The 20,737-nt window shown below is 38.3% G+C and overlaps 1 protein-coding gene across 1 annotated transcript; it reads left to right on the top strand.

The window, feature by feature from the left end:
* The first annotated feature begins 19,241 nt into the window (after positions 1–19,241).
* LOC127137242 (uncharacterized) lies at positions 19,242–19,868 on the top strand. Its single transcript, XM_051063714.1, has one exon. It carries the CDS (start codon positions 19,242–19,244, stop codon positions 19,866–19,868), a length of 627 nt encoding a protein of 208 aa, XP_050919671.1.
* The last annotated feature ends 869 nt before the right edge of the window (positions 19,869–20,737 follow it).

Genomic DNA, 20,737 nt, shown 5'->3' with positions numbered 1-20,737 from the left:
TTTCATATACTATATATTATAATCAATTCTAGAAAAAAAACTCGCATTTTGTTACCCGAGGTGTGGACTTTTGTTAATTTAGTGATCATTGTGACACGTTTTTTTTTGTTTCCCATCTATAGATTGAGAATCATTTGTACGGGTTTCATTTGTATAAGTTTCATCACTACTAGATGAAGAAGAGGTCATCTATCAAGATATAAAACATTCAACATCAAAACATAGAAAAATAAACATCAATCACAATGGCATAAAACACATAAACAATAACATCAACAACTACATAAACAATAATACCAACAATAACATAAACAAATAACTCTTTCATCTAACTCTATTATTTCCATATATAACCATGAACAACAACAACAACAAAATCCAATCTTAACCAAACAAATGTGATCATACACATTCAACAACATCAACAACATAAACATAAACACATCAAGACATATAAACATAAACATCAACCGCAATGTCATAAACAACATAAACACCAACACCAACAACTAAGTAAACAACAATACCAACAACAACATAAATAGATAACTCTTTCATCTAACCTTATTATTTCCACATATAATATTCATCCAATCTTAACCCAACAAATGTGATCATACACATTCAACAACATAAACAACATAAACATAAACATCAACACAATGAAAAGTGAAGTTTACTGTATATGCATGGGGATAAATGTTTGCGTACTGAAAATGCGATGAATAAGTACATAAGCTAAATAAATGTCTTTGTCTTCCTCCTCGATGATTTTTAAGCTAAGAATAATGAATTAGGTGTCGTCTTCCTCCTCGACGGTACATAATCCATGAACGATGAAGATGGCGTTGGTTGGAAAGGGTTTGGTTTTGTTAATGAACGATGAAGATGCAATTGGTTGAACGATGAAGATGAATATGACATTTGTTGAAAAGAGTTTGGTTTTGTTAATGAATGATGAAGATGAAGATGACATTGACAAAAAATGGTTTCTCAATGTTGAAAATGGTTTTGCTAATGGAAATGAAAAAATGCAATTGATGAGACAACTAACTGTGTTTCTTTTAAGTGAATAAGTCATTCCACCATATTGATCAAAACCAACTGTGGTGATATATGGTTTACTTAATGAAATTTAAAATAATAAAAAAAGGCGTCAATTTTAAGAATTTGAAAATTAAAAAAAAATGAAAACATATCACAATAATTGGGTTAAACAACCATAATGATATCACTTTTATTTTTCATTTAAAAATAAATCAAAATGAAAGGCGCGACTAAAATACTGAAGAAATCACGAATTTGTTAGCGCTAGGATTCGAACGCATGAAAGGTTAAAGATATCACCACACAGTTGGTCTAAACAACCGTGGTAATATGTTAAAAAAATTAATTAAAAAATATATATATTGGCGCCTAAGTTTAGAGATGTCACCACAGACCTTCAAGGGACCGTGATAACATGGGTGTTATTGTATATCCTTTTTATAGTAGTGCGCATTCGTGTATTGGCCCTGTCATACATGTTTGGGCAAATGTGCTTTGAATTTTTCTACTTAGGCTTCAATTTTTGTGTTTCATCTGAGACTTTGATCTGATCGCTTTTCTCTTTTTCTCCCAACCTATAAAACACATGAAAATCTCCCCAAAAAGATAAAAAGTACCAGCAATAATTTAAAACATCGACAATTATAGAAACAAAGAAACAAACCACTAAATGACTCAAACCGTATAAAAATGCAAATAAATCATATATTTTTAATATTCAGGTGATGATAGATATAATAAAAATGGTGATTAATCAGGAAGCAATGCAGAGGACGAAAGGCTACATAATGGTGTACGTGTTGATTTCTTGAGAGTTAGTCGTTGTCGACGGTTACTAATGTACATGTATATAAGTCGATTTGATGTTTGTAACAAGGATTCAAATTTTTCATTATTGTTCTCTATAGAATACAAATATCTAAGTTACAAAGATAAAAGGATTTGCGAGAAATGTATGAATCTGTGTCCCACTTTTAATTCAAACACTTTTATTTCATCATTTTTGTTACTTTCCTTCATTTAATTTATCTTTTAAAGTAGTTATGCACTTTACTTCTTGTGATTTATATCCAATTTTTCAACATTCCAACGCTAAGTTGTCAAGCATGAAGGCACTTTCTCAAACATTTTTGCACAATATGTCCTTAGGATTTTTTCGAGTTTAATCATGTAAGTGAATTAAAACTTGTGATTTGATTTACTAAAAATAACAATATACAGATTAGTGTATAATATATTATGGGGAATTACTCTCTTAGTAGTTGATTATTAAATGTGTGTAATCACTTATAGTACAATTTGTGCCAAAAAATTCCTAATTTTCAAGTGCATCATCAGTTATGGTCTTGTCATAATTGAATATGGACCAGTTTAGAAATTTTTTTCAAATTTTCCTTTTCTATGAATCTTAATGATTTCTCTACTATAAAGGGATGTCTTATGCTCGTTCTTATTTACACCAATAATTTTATAAAAAAACTCTTAGAAAGGCTCTTACTCTCCCCATCTATCTTTCTTTAATTTTCACCCACACAATATATATAGAGAGTTGTGTAATCTATAGTTATATTTTTTATCTTAATTGTTAAAATAAGAGAAAGTTGTTCTCTTTAACTTATAAGGGGTAAGAGGTTATAATCTTTACCTGTTATAAAAGTTTAATGTTAGGGGTTGCAATTTAAACCTGGTATAAAAGCTTGGTGTAAAGGTTATGGGTTGAACCTATGTTAAAGCTCTATTAATAGTGGAAATTTTCAAGTTGATGTCCTTAGGGACTAGATGTTGGCCTCATGGTTTGGGCTAAGTTAGGATAAATTCGACGTGTTGCTTCTTATCCTTCATATCTTTATATTATTGATTTTATTTTCATGTATTATTCTTCTTATACTCCTTTCTTCTTTAAACCCCTTTTAAATTATCTTTATTTTCTCTCGTTTTTGAAAACTTTTTATATTCTAATCCACTTTTTCCCCTCTTTAGGTTAAAGTCACTTGGTCAATAAGTGGCATCAGAGACTAAATCTTATTTAAAGAAAATTCATCTCAAAAGGAAGGGTGATTACAAACGATTCCGTAAATAAGCTCGCATATCTCAATGGTGAATGGTATGATTATTTGGAAGATATGTGTAAATTTTTATTGAATGGATGAATTTTGATATTTTGGAACGGTGTTAAAAATGGTCGATTTTCCCCCTCTCATAAAGTTAATGACGTAGTTGTGAATAAAACTAGAAATATTTAGATGAAAGAGGATAAAGAAAAGTGTAGTTGTATACATGCGTTTTTGACGCCATAAGATTAGTATGCAAAATGGTTCCTTCGACGAAGGACGCCATAAGAGTTGTTCGACATTTCGACAAAATGATGGTTCGACATTTCGACAGGATAGTTGCAGATGGAAAAACGTTTTTGACAAACACGGATGATGCTATAATATTTCGACAATTCGACAGAGTCTGGAGAAAGACGTCATTTCGACGTGAAGTGTAAATTCGAATTCAAAAGAGTTGTGACGTTTGGCAGAAGACGCGTGGAAGCATCTGGCAAAAGGGAGATAGCCAAGTGTCACAGTTTTAGGATTTGTTCGTTAGTAACAGTTGTTTTATTTGTATATAAATAGGATAGTTGTTATCAGAAAAAAGTGTGAAAATTTACTTGTACAAAATTCCTGCAAATACTCAAAGTACCCGTGTGAGAGAAAAGAGTCATATTTGGGACATGTATGTGTAAACAAACACCAATTCTTTTGAAGTTTTATTTTATAAAGTTTGAAGTTCTTTACCAATTTCTCTTTACATCTACTAGTCAATTATCTTTCTGCATTTCTTCTTTCGACACTTTATGTTCTGTCAGTTATTTTCTGCCATTTATCTTATCTTGTCAAATTTACATCCATTTAAACGTTTCTAATCAACGCTTTTTTCGACAATAACAACTTTATAAACCAAATGAAAAGTACAAAAGTCGTTCTAGAGATTTACGAAGTTATTTAGATTTGCATATGTCCTAGGATTTGTGTGGTTGATCCTGCAAGTAACCCAATTCTACAAGTTTTGGTAAACCAGAGGTTGTTCGCCAAAATTCACAGCGAACAAATTGGCACGCCCAGTGGGACAGTGCAGAAATCTAAAACTTAGATAATCGTTAATCAAGGTTTTTTCTTCGTTGTATGAGACTAAGAAGCGGTAAGTTAGCCGTATCTGGCGTAGGAAGACCTAAAAGAACAAGAGTAAGGAAAATGGTGAATCATCCAAATAATCCAAATAATCCTAATCCAAGTGAAGCCATACCAGTATCCAACCCTATCCCTTCGACGGGAGGCAATGTAGGATCAGTCCCTGTGTCAGAGGCTATGCCTTCGTCAACAGGGTCAATACCAGCGGTTTCAATTTCCCAAAATGCGCCTAGTTCGTCCGTTAGGGCGCAACAAGTGCCTGTTGGGACACCCCCTCCTATGGGAAACACTTCTAGGCCTTTTGTGACGAATTTCACCATGCCTCTTCCCGGTAGGGAACAACCATTTGGAATGCCAACTTCAGTAATGGCAAATCTACATAATTCCCCGGTAGTGTATTCTGATTCTATGGCCAATATGTCTTCACCTTTACAAGGGTCAGGATATGGCGGAAACATGAGTAGACTAAATCAACAACCACTTTACGCGCCGCCGATAACAAATAATTCGGCGCAGGTGATTAGACAACAAATGGACGAGAGTATGTATACATGCGTTTTTGACGCCATAAGATTAGTATGCAAAATGGCTTCGACGAAGGACGCCATAAGAGTTGTTCGACATTTCGACAAAATGATGGTTCGACATTTCGACAGGATAGTTGCAGATGGAAAAACGTTTTCGACAAACACGGATGATGCTATAATATTTCGACAATTCGACAGAGTCTGGAGAAAGACGTCATTTCGACGTGAAGTGTAAATTCGAATTCAAAAGAGTTGTGACGTTTGGCAGAAGACGCATGGAAGCATCTGGCGAAAGGGAGATAGCCAAGTGTCACAGTTTTAGCATTTGTTCGTTAGTAACAGTTGTTTTATTTGTATATAAATAGGATAGTTGTTATCAGAAAAAAGTGTGAAAATTTACTTGTACAAAATTTCTGCAAATACACAAAGTACCCGTGTGAGAGAAAAGAGTCATATTTGGAACATGTATGTGTAAACAAACACCAATTCTTTTGAAGTTTTATTTTATAAAGTTTGAAGTTCTTTACCAATTTCTCTTTACATCTACTAGTCAATTATCTTTCTGCATTTCTTCTTTCGACACTTTATGTTCTGTCAGTTATTTTCTGCCATTTATCTTATCTTGTCAAATTTACATCCATTTAAATGTTTCTAATCAACGCTTTTTTCGACAATAACAACTTTATAAACCAAATGAAAAGTACAAAATCTGTTCTAGAGATTTACGAAGTTATTTAGATTTGCACATGTCCTAGGATTTGTGTGGTTGATCCTGCAAGTAACCCAATTCTACAAGTTTTGGTAAACCAGAGGTTGTTCGCCAAAATTCACAGCGAACAAATTGGCACGCCCAGTGGGACAGTGCAGAAATCTAAAACTTAGATAATCGTTAATCAAGGTTTTTTCTTCGTTGTATGAGACTAAGAAGCGGTAAGTTAGCCGTATCTGGTGTAGGAAGACCTAAAAGAACAAGAGTAAGGAAAATGGTGAATCATCCAAATAATCCAAATAATCCTAATCCAAGTGAAGCCATACCAGTATCCAACCCTATCCCTTTGACGGGAGGCAATGTAGGATCAGTCCCTGTGTCAGAGGCTATGCCTTCGTCAACAGGGTCAATACCAGCGGTTTCAATTTCCCAAAATGCGCCTAGTTCGTCCGTTAGGGCGCAACAAGTGCCTGTTGGGACACCCCCTCCTATGGGAAACACTTCTAGGCCTTTTGTGACGAATTTCACCATGCCTCTGCCCGGTAGGGAACAACCATTTGGAATGCCAACTTCAGTAATGGAAAATCTACACAATTCCCCGGTAGTGTATTCTGATTCTATGGCCAATATGTCTTCACCTTTACAAGGGTCAGGATATGGCGGAAACATGAATAGACTAAATCAAGAACCACTTTAAGTGCCGCCGATAACAAATAATTCGGCGCATGTGATTAGACAACAAATGGACGAGAGTATGTATACATGCGTTTTTGACGCCATAAGATTAGTATGCAAAATGGTTCCTTCGACGAAGGACGCCATAAGAGTTGTTCGATATTTCGACAAAATGATGGTTCAACATTTCGACAGGATAGTTGCAGATGGAAAAACGTTTTTGACAAACACGGATGATGCTATAATATTTCGACAATTCGACAGAGTCTGGAGAAAGACGTCATTTCGACGTGAAGAGTAAATTCGAATTCAAAAGAGTTGTGACGTTTGGCAGAAGACGCGTGGAAGCATCTGGCAAAAGGGGGATAGCCAAGTGTCACAGTTTTAGGATTTGTTCGTTAGTAACAGTTGTTTTATTTGTATATAAATAGGATAGTTGTTATCAGAAAAAAGTGTGAAAATTTACTTGTATAAAATTCCTACAAATACTCAAAGTACCCGTGTGAGAGAAAAGAGTCATATTTGGAACATGTATGTGTAAACAAACACCAATTCTTTTGAAGTTTTATTTTATAACGTTTGAAGTTCTTTACCAAATTCTCTTTACATCTGCTAGTCAATTATCTTTCTGCATTTCTTCTTTCGACACTTTATGTTCTGTCAGTTATTTTCTGCCATTTATCTTATCTTGTCAAATTTACATCCATTTAAACGTTTCTAATCAACGCTTTTTTCGACAATAACAACTTTATAAACCAAATGAAAAGTACAAAATCCGTTCTAGAGATTTACGAAGTTATTTAGATTTGCACATGTCCTAGAATTTGTGTGGTTGATCCTGCAAGTAACCCAATTCTACAAGTTTTGGTAAACCAGAGGTTGTTCGCCAAAATTCACAGCGAACAAATTGGCACGCCCAGTGGGACAGTGCAGAAATCTAAAACTTAGCTAATCGTTAATCAAGGTTTTTTCTTCGTTGTATGAGACTAAGAAGCGGTAAATTAGCCGTATCTGACGTAGAAAGACCTAAAAGAACAAGAGTAAGGAAAATGGCGAATCAGCCAAATAATCCAAATAATCCTAATCCAAGTGAAGCCATCCCAGTATCCAACCCTACCCTTCGATGGGAGGCAATGTAGGATCAGTCCCTGTGTCAGAGGCTATGCCTTCGTCAACAGGGTCAATACCAGCGGTTTCAATTTCGCAAAATGCGTCTAGTTCATCCGTTAGGGCGCAACAATTGCCTGTTGGGACACCCCCTCCTATGGGAAACACTTCTAGGCCTTTTGTGACGAATTTCACCATGCCTCTGCCCGTTAGGGAACAACCATTTGGAATGCCAACTTCAGTAATGGCAAATCTACATAATTCCCCGGTAGTGTATTCTAATTCTATGGCCAATATGTCTTCACCTTTACAAGGTTCAGGATATGGCGGAAACATGAGTAGACTAAATCAACAACCACTTTACGTGCCGCCGATAACAAATAATTCGGCGCAGGTGATTAGACAACAAATGGACGAGAGTATGTATACATGCGTTTTTGACGCCATAAGATTAGTATGCAAAATGGCTTCGACGAAGGACGCCATAAGAGTTGTTCGACATTTCGACAAAATGATGGTTCGACATTTCGACAGGATAGTTGCAGATGGAAAAACGTTTTTGACAAACACGGATGATGCTATAATATTTCGACAATTCGACAGAGTCTGGAGAAAGACGTCATTTCGACGTGAAGTGTAAATTCGAATTCAAAAGAGTTGTGACGTTTGGCAGAAGACGCATGGAAGCATCTGGCGAAAGGGAGATAGCCAAGTGTCACAGTTTTAGGATTTGTTCGTTAGTAACAGTTGTTTTATTTGTATATAAATAGGATAGTTGTTATCAGAAAAAAGTGTGAAAATTTACTTGTACAAAATTTCTGCAAATACACAAAGTACCCGTGTGAGAGAAAAGAGTCATATTTGGAACATGTATGTGTAAACAAACACCAATTCTTTTGAAGTTTTATTTTATAAAGTTTGAAGTTCTTTACCAATTTCTCTTTACATCTACTAGTCAATTATCTTTCTGCATTTCTTCTTTCGACACTTTATGTTCTGTCAGTTATTTTCTGCCATTTATCTTATCTTGTCAAATTTACATCCATTTAAACGTTTCTAATCAACGCTTTTTTCGACAATAACAACTTTATAAACCAAATGAAAAGTACAAAATCCGTTCTAGAGATTTACGAAGTTATTTAGATTTGCACATGTCCTAGGATTTGTGTGGTTGATCCTGCAAGTAACCCAATTCTACAAGTTTTGGTAAACCAGAGGTTGTTCGCCAAAATTCACAGCGAACAAATTGGCACGCCCAGTGGGACAGTGCAGAAATCTAAAACTTAGATAATCGTTAATCAAGGTTTTTTCTTCGTTGTATGAGACTAAGAAGCGGTAAATTAGCCGTATCTGGCGTAGAAAGACCTAAAAGAACAAGAGTAAGGAAAATGGTGAATCATCCAAATAATCCAAATAATCCTAATCCAAGTGAAGCCATACCAGTATCCAACCCTATCCCTTTGACGGGAGGCAATGTAGGATCAATCCCTGTGTCAGAGGTTATGCCTTCGTCAACAGGGTCAATACCAGCGGTTTCAATTTCCCAAAATGCGCCTAGTTCGTCCGTTAGGGCGCAACAAGTGCCTGTTGGGACACCCCCTCCTATGGGAAACACTTCTAGGCCTTTTGTGACGAATTTCACCATGCCTCTGCCCGGTAGGGAACAACCATTTGGAATGCCAACTTCAGTAATGGCAAATCTACACAATTCCCCGGTAGTGTATTCTGATTCTATGGCCAATATGTCTTCACCTTTACAAGGGTCAGGATATGGCGGAAACATGAATAGACTAAATCAATAACCACTTTACGTGCCGCCGATAACAAATAATTCGGCGCAGGTGATTAGACAACAAATGGACGAGAGTATGTATACATGCGTTTTTGACGCCATAAGATTAGTATGCAAAATGGTTCCTTCGACGAAGGACGCCATAAGAGTTGTTCGATATTTCGACAAAATGATGGTTCAACATTTCGACAGGATAGTTGCAGATGGAAAAACGTTTTTGACAAACACGGATGATGCTACAATATTTCGACAATTCGACAGAGTCTGGAGAAAGACGTCATTTCGACGTGAAGAGTAAATTCGAATTCAAAAGAGTTGTGACGTTTGGCAGAAGACGCGTGGAAGCATCTGGCAAAAGGGAGATAGCCAAGTGTCACAGTTTTAGGACTTGTTCGATAGTAACAGTTGTTTTATTTGTATATAAATAGGATAGTTGTTATCAGAAAAAAGTGTGAAAATTTACTTGTATAAAATTCCTGCAAATACTCAAAGTACCCGTGTGAGAGGAAAGAGTCATATTTGGAACATGTATGTGTAAACAAACACCAATTCTTTTGAAGTTTTATTTTATAAAGTTTGAAGTTCTTTACCAATTTCTCTTTACATCTACTAGTCAATTATCTTTCTGCATTTCTTCTTTCGACACTTTATGTTCTGTCAGTTATTTTCTGCCATTTATCTTATCTTGTCAAATTTACATCCATTTAAACGTTTCTAATCAACGCTTTTTTCGACAATAACAACTTTATAAACCAAATGAAAAGTACAAAATCCGTTCTAGAGATTTACGAGGTTATTTAGATTTGCACATCTCCTAGGATTTGTGTGGTTGATCCTGCAAGTAAACCAATTCTACAAGTTTTGGTAAACCAGAGGTTGTTCGCCAAAATTCACAGCGAATAAATTGGCACGCCCAGTGGGACAGTGCAGAAATCTAAAACTTAGATAATCGTTAATCAAGGTTTTTTCTTCGTTGTATGAGACTAAGAAGCGGTAAATTAGCCGTATCTGACGTAGAAAGACCTAAAAGAACAAGAGTAAGGAAAATGGCGAATCAGCCAAATAATCCAAATAATCCTAATCCAAGTGAAGCCATACCAGTATCCAACCCTACCCTTCGATGGGAGGCAATGTAGGATCAGTCCCTGTGTCAGAGGCTATGCCTTCGTCAACAGGGTCAATACCAGCGGTTTCAATTTCGCAAAATGCGTCTAGTTCATCCGTTAGGGCGCAACAATTGCCTGTTGGGACACCCCCTCCTATGGGAAACACTTCTAGGCCTTTTGTGACGAATTTCACCATGCCTCTGCCCGGTAGGGAACAACCATTTGGAATGCCAACTTCAGTAATGGCAAATCTACACAATTCCCCGGTAGTGTATTCTGATTCTATGGACAATATGTCTTCACCTTTACAAGGGTCAGGATATGGAGGAAACATGAGTAGACTAAATCAACAACCACTTTACGTGTCGTCGATAACAAATACTTCGGCGCAGGTGATTAGACAACAAATGGACGAGAGTCTGTATACATGCGTTTTTGACGCCATAAGATTAGTATGCAAAATGGTTCCTTCGACGAAGGACGCCATAAGAGTTGTTCGACATTTCGACAAAATGATGGTTCGACATTTCGACAGGATAGTTGTAGATGGAAAAACGTTTTTGACAAACACGGATGATGCTATAATATTTCGACAATTCGACAGAGTCTGGAGAAAGACGTCATTTCGACGTGAAGTGTAAATTCGAATTCAAAAGAGTTGTGACGTTTGGCAGAAGACGCATGGAAGCATCTGGCGAAAGGGAGATAGCCAAGTGTCACAGTTTTAGGATTTGTTCGTTAGTAACAGTTGTTTTATTTGTATATAAATAGGATAGTTGTTATCAGAAAAAAGTGTGAAAATTTACTTGTACAAAATTTCTCCAAATACACAAAGTACCCGTGTGAGAGAAAAGAGTCATATTTGGAACATGTATGTGTAAACAAACACCAATTCTTTTGAAGTTTTATTTTATAAAGTTTGAAGTTCTTTACCAATTTCTCTTTACATCTACTAGTCAATTATCTTTCTGCATTTCTTCTTTCGACACTTTATGTTCTGTCAGTTATTTTCTGCCATTTATCTTATCTTGTCAAATTTACATCCATTTAAACGTTTCTAATCAACGCTTTTTTCGACAATAACAACTTTATAAACCAAATGAAAAGTACAAAATCCGTTCTAGAGATTTACGAAGTTATTTAGATTTGCACATGTCCTAGGATTTGTGTGGTTGATCCTGCAAGTAACCCAATTCTACAAGTTTTGGTAAACCAGAGGTTGTTCGCCAAAATTCACAACGAACAAATTGGCACGCCCAGTGGGACAGTGCAGAAATCTAAAACTTAGATAATCGTTAATCAAGGTTTTTTCTTCGTTGTGTGAGACTAAGAAGCGGTAAATTAGCTGTATCTGGCGTAGAAAGACCTAAAAGAACAAGAGTAAGGAAAATGGTGAATCATCCAAATAATCCAAATAATCCTAATCCAAGTGAAGCCATACCAGTATCCAACCCTATCCCTTTGACGGGAGGCAATGTAGGATCAATCCCTGTGTCAGAGGCTATGCCTTCGTCAACAGGGTCAATACCAGCGGTTTCAATTTCCCAAAATGCGCCTAGTTCGTCCGTTAGGGCGCAACAAGTGCCTGTTGGGACACCCCCTCCTATGGGAAACACTTCTAGGCCTTTTGTGACAAATTTCACCATGCCTCTGCCCGGTAGGGAACAACCATTTGGAATGCCAACTTCAGTAATGGCAAATCTACACAATTCCCCGGTAGTGTATTCTGATTCTATGGCCAATATGTCTTCACCTTTACAAGGGTCAGGATATGGCGGAAACATGAATAGACTAAATCAATAACCACTTTACGTGCCGCCGATAACAAATAATTCGGCGCAGGTGATTAGACAACAAATGGACGAGAGTATGTATACATGTGTTTTTGACGCCATAAGATTAGTATGCAAAATGGTTCCTTCGACGAAGGACGCCATAAGAGTTGTTCGATATTTCGACAAAATGAAGGTTCAACATTTCGACAGGATAGTTGCAGATGGAAAAACGTTTTTGACAAACACGGATGATGCCTAAATATTTCGACAATTCGACACAGTCTGGAGAAAGACGTCATTTCGACGTGAAGAGTAAATTCGAATTCAAAAGAGTTGTGACGTTTGGCAGAAGACGCGTGGAAGCATCTGGCAAAAGGGAGATAGCCAAGTGTCACAGTTTTAGGATTTGTTCGTTAGTAACAGTTGTTTTATTTGTATATAAATAGGATAGTTGTTATCAGAAAAAAGTGTGAAAATTTACTTGTATAAAATTCCTGCAAATACTCAAAGTACCCGTGTGAGAGAAAAGAGTCATATTTAGAACATGTATGTGTAAACAAACACCAATTCTTTTGAAGTTTTATTTTATAAAGTTTGAAGTTCTTTACCAATTTCTCTTTACATCTACTAGTCAATTATCTTTCTGCATTTCTTCTTTCGACACTTTATGTTCTGTCAGTTATTTTTTGCCATTTATCTTATCTTGTCAAATTTACATCCATTTAAACGTTTCTAATCAACGCTTTTTTCGACAATAACAACTTTATAAACCAAATGAAAAGTACAAATTCCGTTCTAGAGATTTACGAGGTTATTTAGATTTGCACATGTCCTAGGATTTGTGTGGTTGATCCTGCAAGTAACCCAATTCTACAAGTTTTGGTCAACCAGAGGTTGTTCGCCAAAATTCACAGCGAACAAATTGGCACGCCCAGTGGGACAGTGCAGAAATCTAAAACTTAGATAATCGTTAATCAAGGTTTTTTCTTCGTTGTATGAGACTAAGAAGCGGTAAATTAGCCGTATCTGACGTAGAAAGACCTAAAAGAAAAAGAGTAAGGAAAATGGCGAATCAGCCAAATAATCCAAATAATCCTAATCCAAGTGAAGCCATACCAGTATCCAACCCTACCCTTCGATGGGAGGCAATGTAGGATCAGTCCCTGTGTCAGAGGCTATGCCTTCGTCAACAGGGTCAATACCAGCAGTTTCAATTTCGCAAAATGCGTCTAGTTCATCCGTTAGGGCGCAACAATTGCCTGTTGGGACACCCCCTCCTATGGGAAACACTTCTAGGCCTTTTGTGACGAATTTCACCATGCCTCTTCCCGGTAGGGAACAACCATTTGGAATGCCAACTTCAGTAATGGCAAATCTACACAATTCCCCGGTAGTGTATTCTGATTCTATGGACAATATGTCTTCACCTTTACAAGGGTCAGGATATGGAGGAAACATGAGTAGACTAAATCAACAACCACTTTACGTGCCGCCGATAACAAATACTTCGGCGCAGGTGATTAGACAACAAATGGACGAGAGTCTGTATACATGCGTTTTTGACGCCATAAGATTAGTATGCAAAATGGCTTCGACGAAGGACGCCATAAGAGTTGTTCGACATTTCGACAAAATGATGGTTCGACATTTCGACAGGATAGTTGCAGATGGAAAAACGTTTTTGACAAACACGGATGATGCTATAATATTTCGACAATTCGACAGAGTCTGGAGAAAGACGTCATTTCGACGTGAAGAGTAAATTCGAATTCAAAAGAGTTGTGACGTTTGGCAGAAGACGCATGGAAGCATCTGGCGAAAGGGAGATAGCCAAGTGTCCCAGTTTTAGGATTTGTTCGTTAGTAACAGTTGTTTTATTTGTATATAAATAGGATAGTTGTTATCAGAAAAAAGTGTGAAAATTTACTTGTACAAAATTTCTCCAAATACACAAAGTACCCGTGTGAGAGAAAAGAGTCATATTTGGAACATGTATGTGTAAACAAACACCAATTCTTTTGAAGTTTTATTTTATAAAGTTTGAAGTTCTTTACCAATTTCTCTTTACATCTACTAGTCAATTATCTTTCTGCATTTCTTCTTTCGACACTTTATGTTCTGTCAGTTATTTTCTGCCATTTATCTTATCTTGTCAAATTTACATCCATTTAAACGTTTCTAATCAACGCTTTTTTCGACAATAACAACTTTATAAACCAAATTAAAAGTACAAAATCCGTTCTAGAGATTTACGAAGTTATTTAGATTTGCACATCTCCTAGGATTTGTGTGGTTGATCCTGCAAGTAACCCAATTCTACAAGTTTTGGTAAACCAGAGGTTGTTCGCCAAAATTCACAGCGAACAAATTGGCACGCCCAGTGGGACAATGCAGAAATCTAAAACTTAGATAATCGTTAATCAAGGTTTTTTCTTCGTTGTATGAGACTAAGAAGCGGTAAATTAGCCGTATCTGACGTAGAAAGACCTAAAAGAACAAGAGTAAGGAAAATGGCGAATCAGCCAAATAATCCAAATAATCCTAATCCAAGTGAAGCCATACCAGTATCCAACCCTACCCTTCGATGGGAGGCAATGTAGGATCAGTCCCTGTGTCAGAGGCTATGCCTTCGTCAACAGGGTCAATACCAGTGGTTTCAATTTCGCAAAATGCGTCTAGTTCATCCGTTAGGGCACAACAATTGCCTGTTGGGACACCCCCTCCTATGGGAAACACTTCTAGGCCTTTTGTGACGAATTTCACCATGCCTCTGCCCGGTAGGGAACAACCATTTGGAATGCCAACTTCAGTAATGGCAAATCTACACAATTCCCCGGTAGTGTATTCTGATTCTATGGCCAATATGTCTTCACCTTTACAAGGGTCAGGATATGGAGGAAACATGAGTAGACTAAATCAACAACCACTTTACGTGCCGCCGATAACAAATAATTCGGCGCAGGTGATTAGACAACAAATGGACGAGAGTCTGTATACATGTGTTTTTGACGCCATAAGATTAGTATGCAAAATGGTTCCTTCGACGAAGGACGCCATAAGAGTTGTTCGACATTTCGACAAAATGATGGTTCGACATTTCGACAGGATAGTTGCAGATGGAAAAACGTTTTTGACAAACACGGATGATGCTATAATATTTCGACAATTCGACAGAGTCTGGAGAAAGTCGTCATTTTGACGTGAAGAGTAAATTCGAATTCAAAAGAGTTGTGACGTTTGGCAGAAGACGCGTGGAAGCATCTGGCGAAAGGGAGATAGCCAAGTGTCACAGTTTTAGGATTTGTTCGTTAGTAACAGTTGTTTTATTTGTATATAAATAGGATAGTTGTTATCAGAAAAAAATGTGAAAATTTACTTGTACAAAATTCCTGCAAATACTCAAGTACCCGTGTGAGAGAAAAGAGTCATATTTGGAACATGTATGTGTAAACAAACACCAATTCTTTTGAAGTTTTATTTTATAAAGTTTGAATGTCTTTACCAATTTCTCTTTACATCTACTAGTCAATTGTCTTTCTGCATTTCTTCTTTCGACACTTTATGTTCTGTCAGTTATTTTCTGCCATTTATCTTATCTTGTCAAATTTACATCCATTTAAACGTTTCTAATCAACGCTTTTTTCGACAATAACAACTTTATAAACCAAATGAAAAGTATAAAATTCGTTCTAGAGATTGACGAAGTTATTTAGATTTGCACATGTCCTAGGATTTGTGTGGTTGATCCTGCAAGTAACCCAATTCTACAAGTTTTGGTAAACCAGAGGTTGTTCGCCAAAATTCACAGCGAACAAATTGGCACGCCCAGTGGGACAGTGCAGAAATCTAAAACTTAGATAATCGTTAATCAAGGTTTTTTCTTCGTTGTATGAGACTAAGAAGCGGTAAATTAGCCGTATCTGACGTAGAAAGACCTAAAAGAACAAGAGTAAGGAAAATGGCGAATCAGCCAAATAATCCAAATAATCCTAATCCAAGTGAAGCCATACCAGTATCCAACCCTATCCCTTCGACGGGAGGCAATGTAGGATCAGTCCCTGTGTCAGAGGCTATGCCTTCGTCAATAGGGTCAATACTAGCGGTTTCAATTTCGCAAAATGCGCCTAGTTCGTCCGTTAGGGCGCAACAAGTGCCTTTTGGGACACCCCCTCCTATGGGAAACACTTCTAGGCCTTTTGTGACGAATTTCACCATGCCTCTGCCCGGTAGGGAACAACCATTTTGAATGCCAACTTCAGTAATGGCAAATCTACACAATTCCCCGGTAGTGTATTCTGATTCTATGGCCAATATGTCTTCACCTTTACAAGGGTCAGGATATGGAGGAAACATGAGTAGACTAAATCAACAACCTCTTTACGTGCCGCCGATAACAAATAATTCGGCGCAGGTGATTAGACAACAAATGGATGGGAGTAATCATGATATGGTCCAGATGTTGACACAACAAATGGGAGCGGTGTTTAATCCTCTAATTCAAAACACCACCCAAACAAACCAATTGTTGGCAGCGCAGATGACGCGCATTGCTGACTTTTTTGGGGTCCCTCAAACTCGACACAGAGAACAAGTGGTTCATAACCCAGTGGTAGCGGTCCAGGAAGAGCCTACGATAAACCAAATACCGTTAGACAATCCTCAGACAAACGTCAGAAACCAAGAGGATGTAGTCGAACAACCTCGTGTCGAAATCCCTATTTCACAAGAACCTAGAAGGATAGTAATCCAGAGAGGCCAGGACGCGGATGCTGTGTTGTAAAAGCGAATCCGGTATAATAACCCTCCTGTCGAAAATAATTTAGCAGCCATGGTCGAAACGATAATGGCACAAAATGGGATGAACATGGGATTACAAAGGCCCAGTTATGCTTCCCCACTATCGGAATATATTCTGCAAGAAGAACTGCCACCAAGGTGGAAAGTTCCTAAGTTCACAAAGTTCTCAGGAGACACTAGTGAGTCCACCATAGAACATGTGGCACGTTATCTGATCGAAGCGGGGGAAATAGCCCGTAATGAAAATTTGAAAATAAAATATTTCCCTAGTTCCTTGACGAAAAACGCGTTCACTTGGTTTACATCTTTGCCTGCAAACTCAGTGTATACGTGGACCCAATTAGAAAGGTTGTTCCATGAGCAATTTTACATGGGACAAACAAAAATAAGTCTGAAAGAATTAGCCAGTGTTAAGAGAAAACACTCAGAACCAATAGATGATTATTTAAATAGGTTCAGATTGCTAAATGTTAGATGTTTCACTCCAGTGCCAGAACATGAGTTAGTCGAAATTGCCGCAGGGGGACTAGATTATTCTATAAGGAAGAAACTAGATACCTAGTATCTGAGGGATATGGCACAATTAGCAGATAGAGTGAGACAAGTCGAAAGGTTAAGGGACGAGAAATTCAGAGCAAATAAGAATAAAAAAGAAAGGGTGGCCTACGTAGGGGTTCGCCAAGATGATGAGTACGACGAAAACGAACCAAGTAACTTCGACGAACAAGAGATTGACTTAGCAGAACTAAAACAAGGCCCACCTTATTCGTGTAAAGTACTAACTCCGTTGAACAGAAACCCAGTCGAAACCAATGATAAGTTCCCCAAAAGAACTTATACATTCGACATCACCAAATGTGACGAAATTTTCGATTTGTTGGTTAAAGATGGTCAATTAATAAAACCACCAGGCGCTAAAGAACCGTCTATGGAACAACAGAAAAAGAGAGGTTTTTGTAAATACCATAATTTTTTGGGCCATAAAACGTCTCGCTGTTTCCTTTTCAGGGATCTCGTTCAGAATGCTATCCGTGACGGAAGGCTAAAGTTTAGTGATAAGCCAAAACAACAGATGAGGATCGATTTGAATCCCATGCAGCCAGTCAAAGCCCATTACGCTGAACCATCCATTGTGAACATGGTGGAGGTCGAAATTGCTCCTGATGGCAATCTCGACATAGTGGAAGCTGTTGGAGAATTCGACACAAATGTCAATATGGTGGAGATTGTTGATGATCTCGCAAACCAGAACGAAGTTGAAGTTACTGACGGCTTTGACGACCAGAATAAGATGGAAACTACTGAAGGTTTCGACAAAAAGGACAGTGACAATACTTCCGAAGATGGTTTGGTTCGACAGGACGAGAATTGGGACTGCTTGGGACAACCAAGTGGGAAGTACGATTATCTCGTGAAATACAATGCGCCGGCAAGTTCTCAGATCGACATCAACACAATCCAACCAAGCGGTTGGAGAGATGTTCCTTCAGACAACAATGAAAAAATATCTGAAACAATTGAGAATCCCCCTATTATAAAAAGGAAGGTTACTGAAGACCTCACCATTGAAAACAAGGCTACTGAAGGCCTTGATTTTGATCAAACAAAGACAGGTGATGCCGCAAACTGCGTTAACACCGTGGGACCTTTCAGCAAAGAGGTCACAAGAATTAAAACAGAAGTTGTGAATGGTCCTACGAAGCCTATGACCAGTGGAATCCTGCGCAGAATAATGGAAGACCCCAAAAGAAATTGGAACAAATGTTGTTGCAAACATGGTCCCAGGAACATGTCTTGGTGCTGCTTCCCAGAAAAGGAGTCGGACCAGATACCAAGTGGTGTCGAAGTCGAAGAAGAAGGACTCATCAAGAAAATGAACGACTTAAGCATTGCTGATGAACGAAATGTTGGGATAAACATGGTGGAGGTATCTTAGGGAGATCAAGCTGAAATGGGTGAAGATCATCGTCGAAAGGAGTACCAAAGGCTGGCGTATCCCAAAGAGGAGGAAAACCTAATAGAATTCATCAAGAGGTGCCAAAGGATGAAAACCGAAGTAATGTTATGCCCACGCTGCAGTGCGATCTTTGACAGGAAAGCAGCAACCAACCTGGAAGCAGTGGATAAAGCCAAGAGGAAAGAGAATTGGGGGACAGTAAGATATGACCCAAGGAGAAGTGATCACCACCAGTGGAGGCATGGAGAGAGACACCATAACACCTATAAACCATCAAACAAAGCAACGGATGACAAATGGGTTCAACCCATTAGAGATGCCCAAGGGCAGAAAAAATGGGGAAAGTTCGAGGTTCAGAGAGGCGCTTCAATGGAAGGCAAGAAGGAAATGGAAAAGCACAAGCCAAGACCATATCCTTCAGAAAACTATAAAGGAAAAAACCCTATGTCGAGATCCCAATGGAGAAGATTCCAGAGGCAGAAGAGGGCAGAAAAGGAGGCTGCAGAAAAGAGCGTGAATGGAAAAGACACTGACAGCAAAGATAAAGCAGAGTCTAGTAACAATCGCCAGATAATGAGCAGAAAAGAGACTTCCCTCCAGATCAATCCTGGTAGCATCGTCGAACCAGTGGCGTCGAAAGAGAAGATGCAGGAAGACGACGAAGAAACTGACAACTTCGAATCTGACTCAGAAGCATCCTTTAATGTGATCTGCAACGTGGTGTCTGTTCTCCCTAGAGATTATGATAGAGTAATGGAGGTCGAAAACGAAGAAGACGAGATGGAAGAAGAAACAATGGCACACATGCCCGTCTGCTACTACGTGATGAACAATGGGTGCGTCGAGGAGCAGAATGCTTTCTTCGAAAGGCCAGATGATTCCATGAAAGCGCATTTGAAGCCTTTATTCATAAAAGGAAAGGTGGAGAATGTTGGTGTAAACAAGATACTGGTGGATGGGGGAGCAGCAGTAAATTTGATGCCCCATTTTATGCTAAAGAGGATTGGGAAGGATGATTCAGACGCAAAACCTCACAACATGGTGTTGTCGAACTATGAAGGGAAAGTAGGAACCACTATGGGTGTTATCCAAGTGAATTTGACTGTTGGAACCATAATAAGGCCAACGATGTTTATGGTCATTGCATCAAGGGCAAACTACAACCTACTGCTTGGAAGGGAGTGGATTCATGGCGTATGAGTCGTACCCTCTTCAATGCATCAGCGAATAGCCATATGGAAGCCAGACGGGATCGTCGAAAACATTGAGGCTGATCAAAGCTATTTCATGACAGAGATAAACAATGTCAACAGTCAAAGTTTCGACAAGAACCTGGCTCACATACCTCCATGCAGCCCAGCCGAATTCGACTTAAAGGCAATAGACAACGCCTACTGCTCCATGTACCTTCATCCCACACATGGTTTCCAGTGGGACAAAGAAGTAATTGGCGAATCTTACATGTGGGGAACTACTCATATAGCGCCAACAGGATGGGGAAGCGAATTTGACGATGACGAGTAAAGAATTAGCACTCGAAAAAATTACGGCTTACATAGCCGAAAACAAACTCAAAGAGGCCCTTGAGGCTGAAGTAAAATACATGGTTGTCGAAGCCAACGAAGAAAATTCCAACAGACAATGTCCCCAAAGAGACGTTGCAGAAGATCATGATAACAACCAAATGGGCGAATGGCAACACCAAAAGCTTGACGCCGTTTATGACGACGAACCTCTAGGGTTCGAAAAAGATCCCATGTCAACTAACGAGAAGATGGTGGCGCAGGATCCATTAGAAGAAATAAACTTAGGAGTGGGGGCAGAAAATAGACCAACCTACATAAGCGCAAAAATGGACCCCCAGTTCAAGGTCGAAATAATCCAGTTGCTGAAAGAGTTCAAAGACTGCTTCGCATGGGATTACGACGAGATGCCTGGTCTAGATAGAAGTTTGGTCGAACTGCAGCTACCAATAATGGAAGGAAAGAAGCCAGTAAAGCAGACTCCACGACGCTTCGCACCAGAAATTCTGTCGAAAATAAAAGAAGAGGTCGAAAGACTTCTAAAAT

This window comes from Lathyrus oleraceus, chromosome 4 (genome assembly GCF_024323335.1).
Source record: "Lathyrus oleraceus cultivar Zhongwan6 chromosome 4, CAAS_Psat_ZW6_1.0, whole genome shotgun sequence".
Classification (NCBI taxonomy): Eukaryota; Viridiplantae; Streptophyta; class Magnoliopsida; order Fabales; family Fabaceae; genus Lathyrus; species Lathyrus oleraceus.
Note: the sequence above shows the minus strand (reverse complement) of the source record. Positions and strands in the feature narration are given on the sequence as shown.

Coding starts and splice junctions, on each gene's coding strand:
- LOC127137242 (XM_051063714.1), top strand. CDS start 19,242: ATGAGCAGAAAAGAGACTTCCCTCCAGATCAATCCTGGTAGCATCGTC.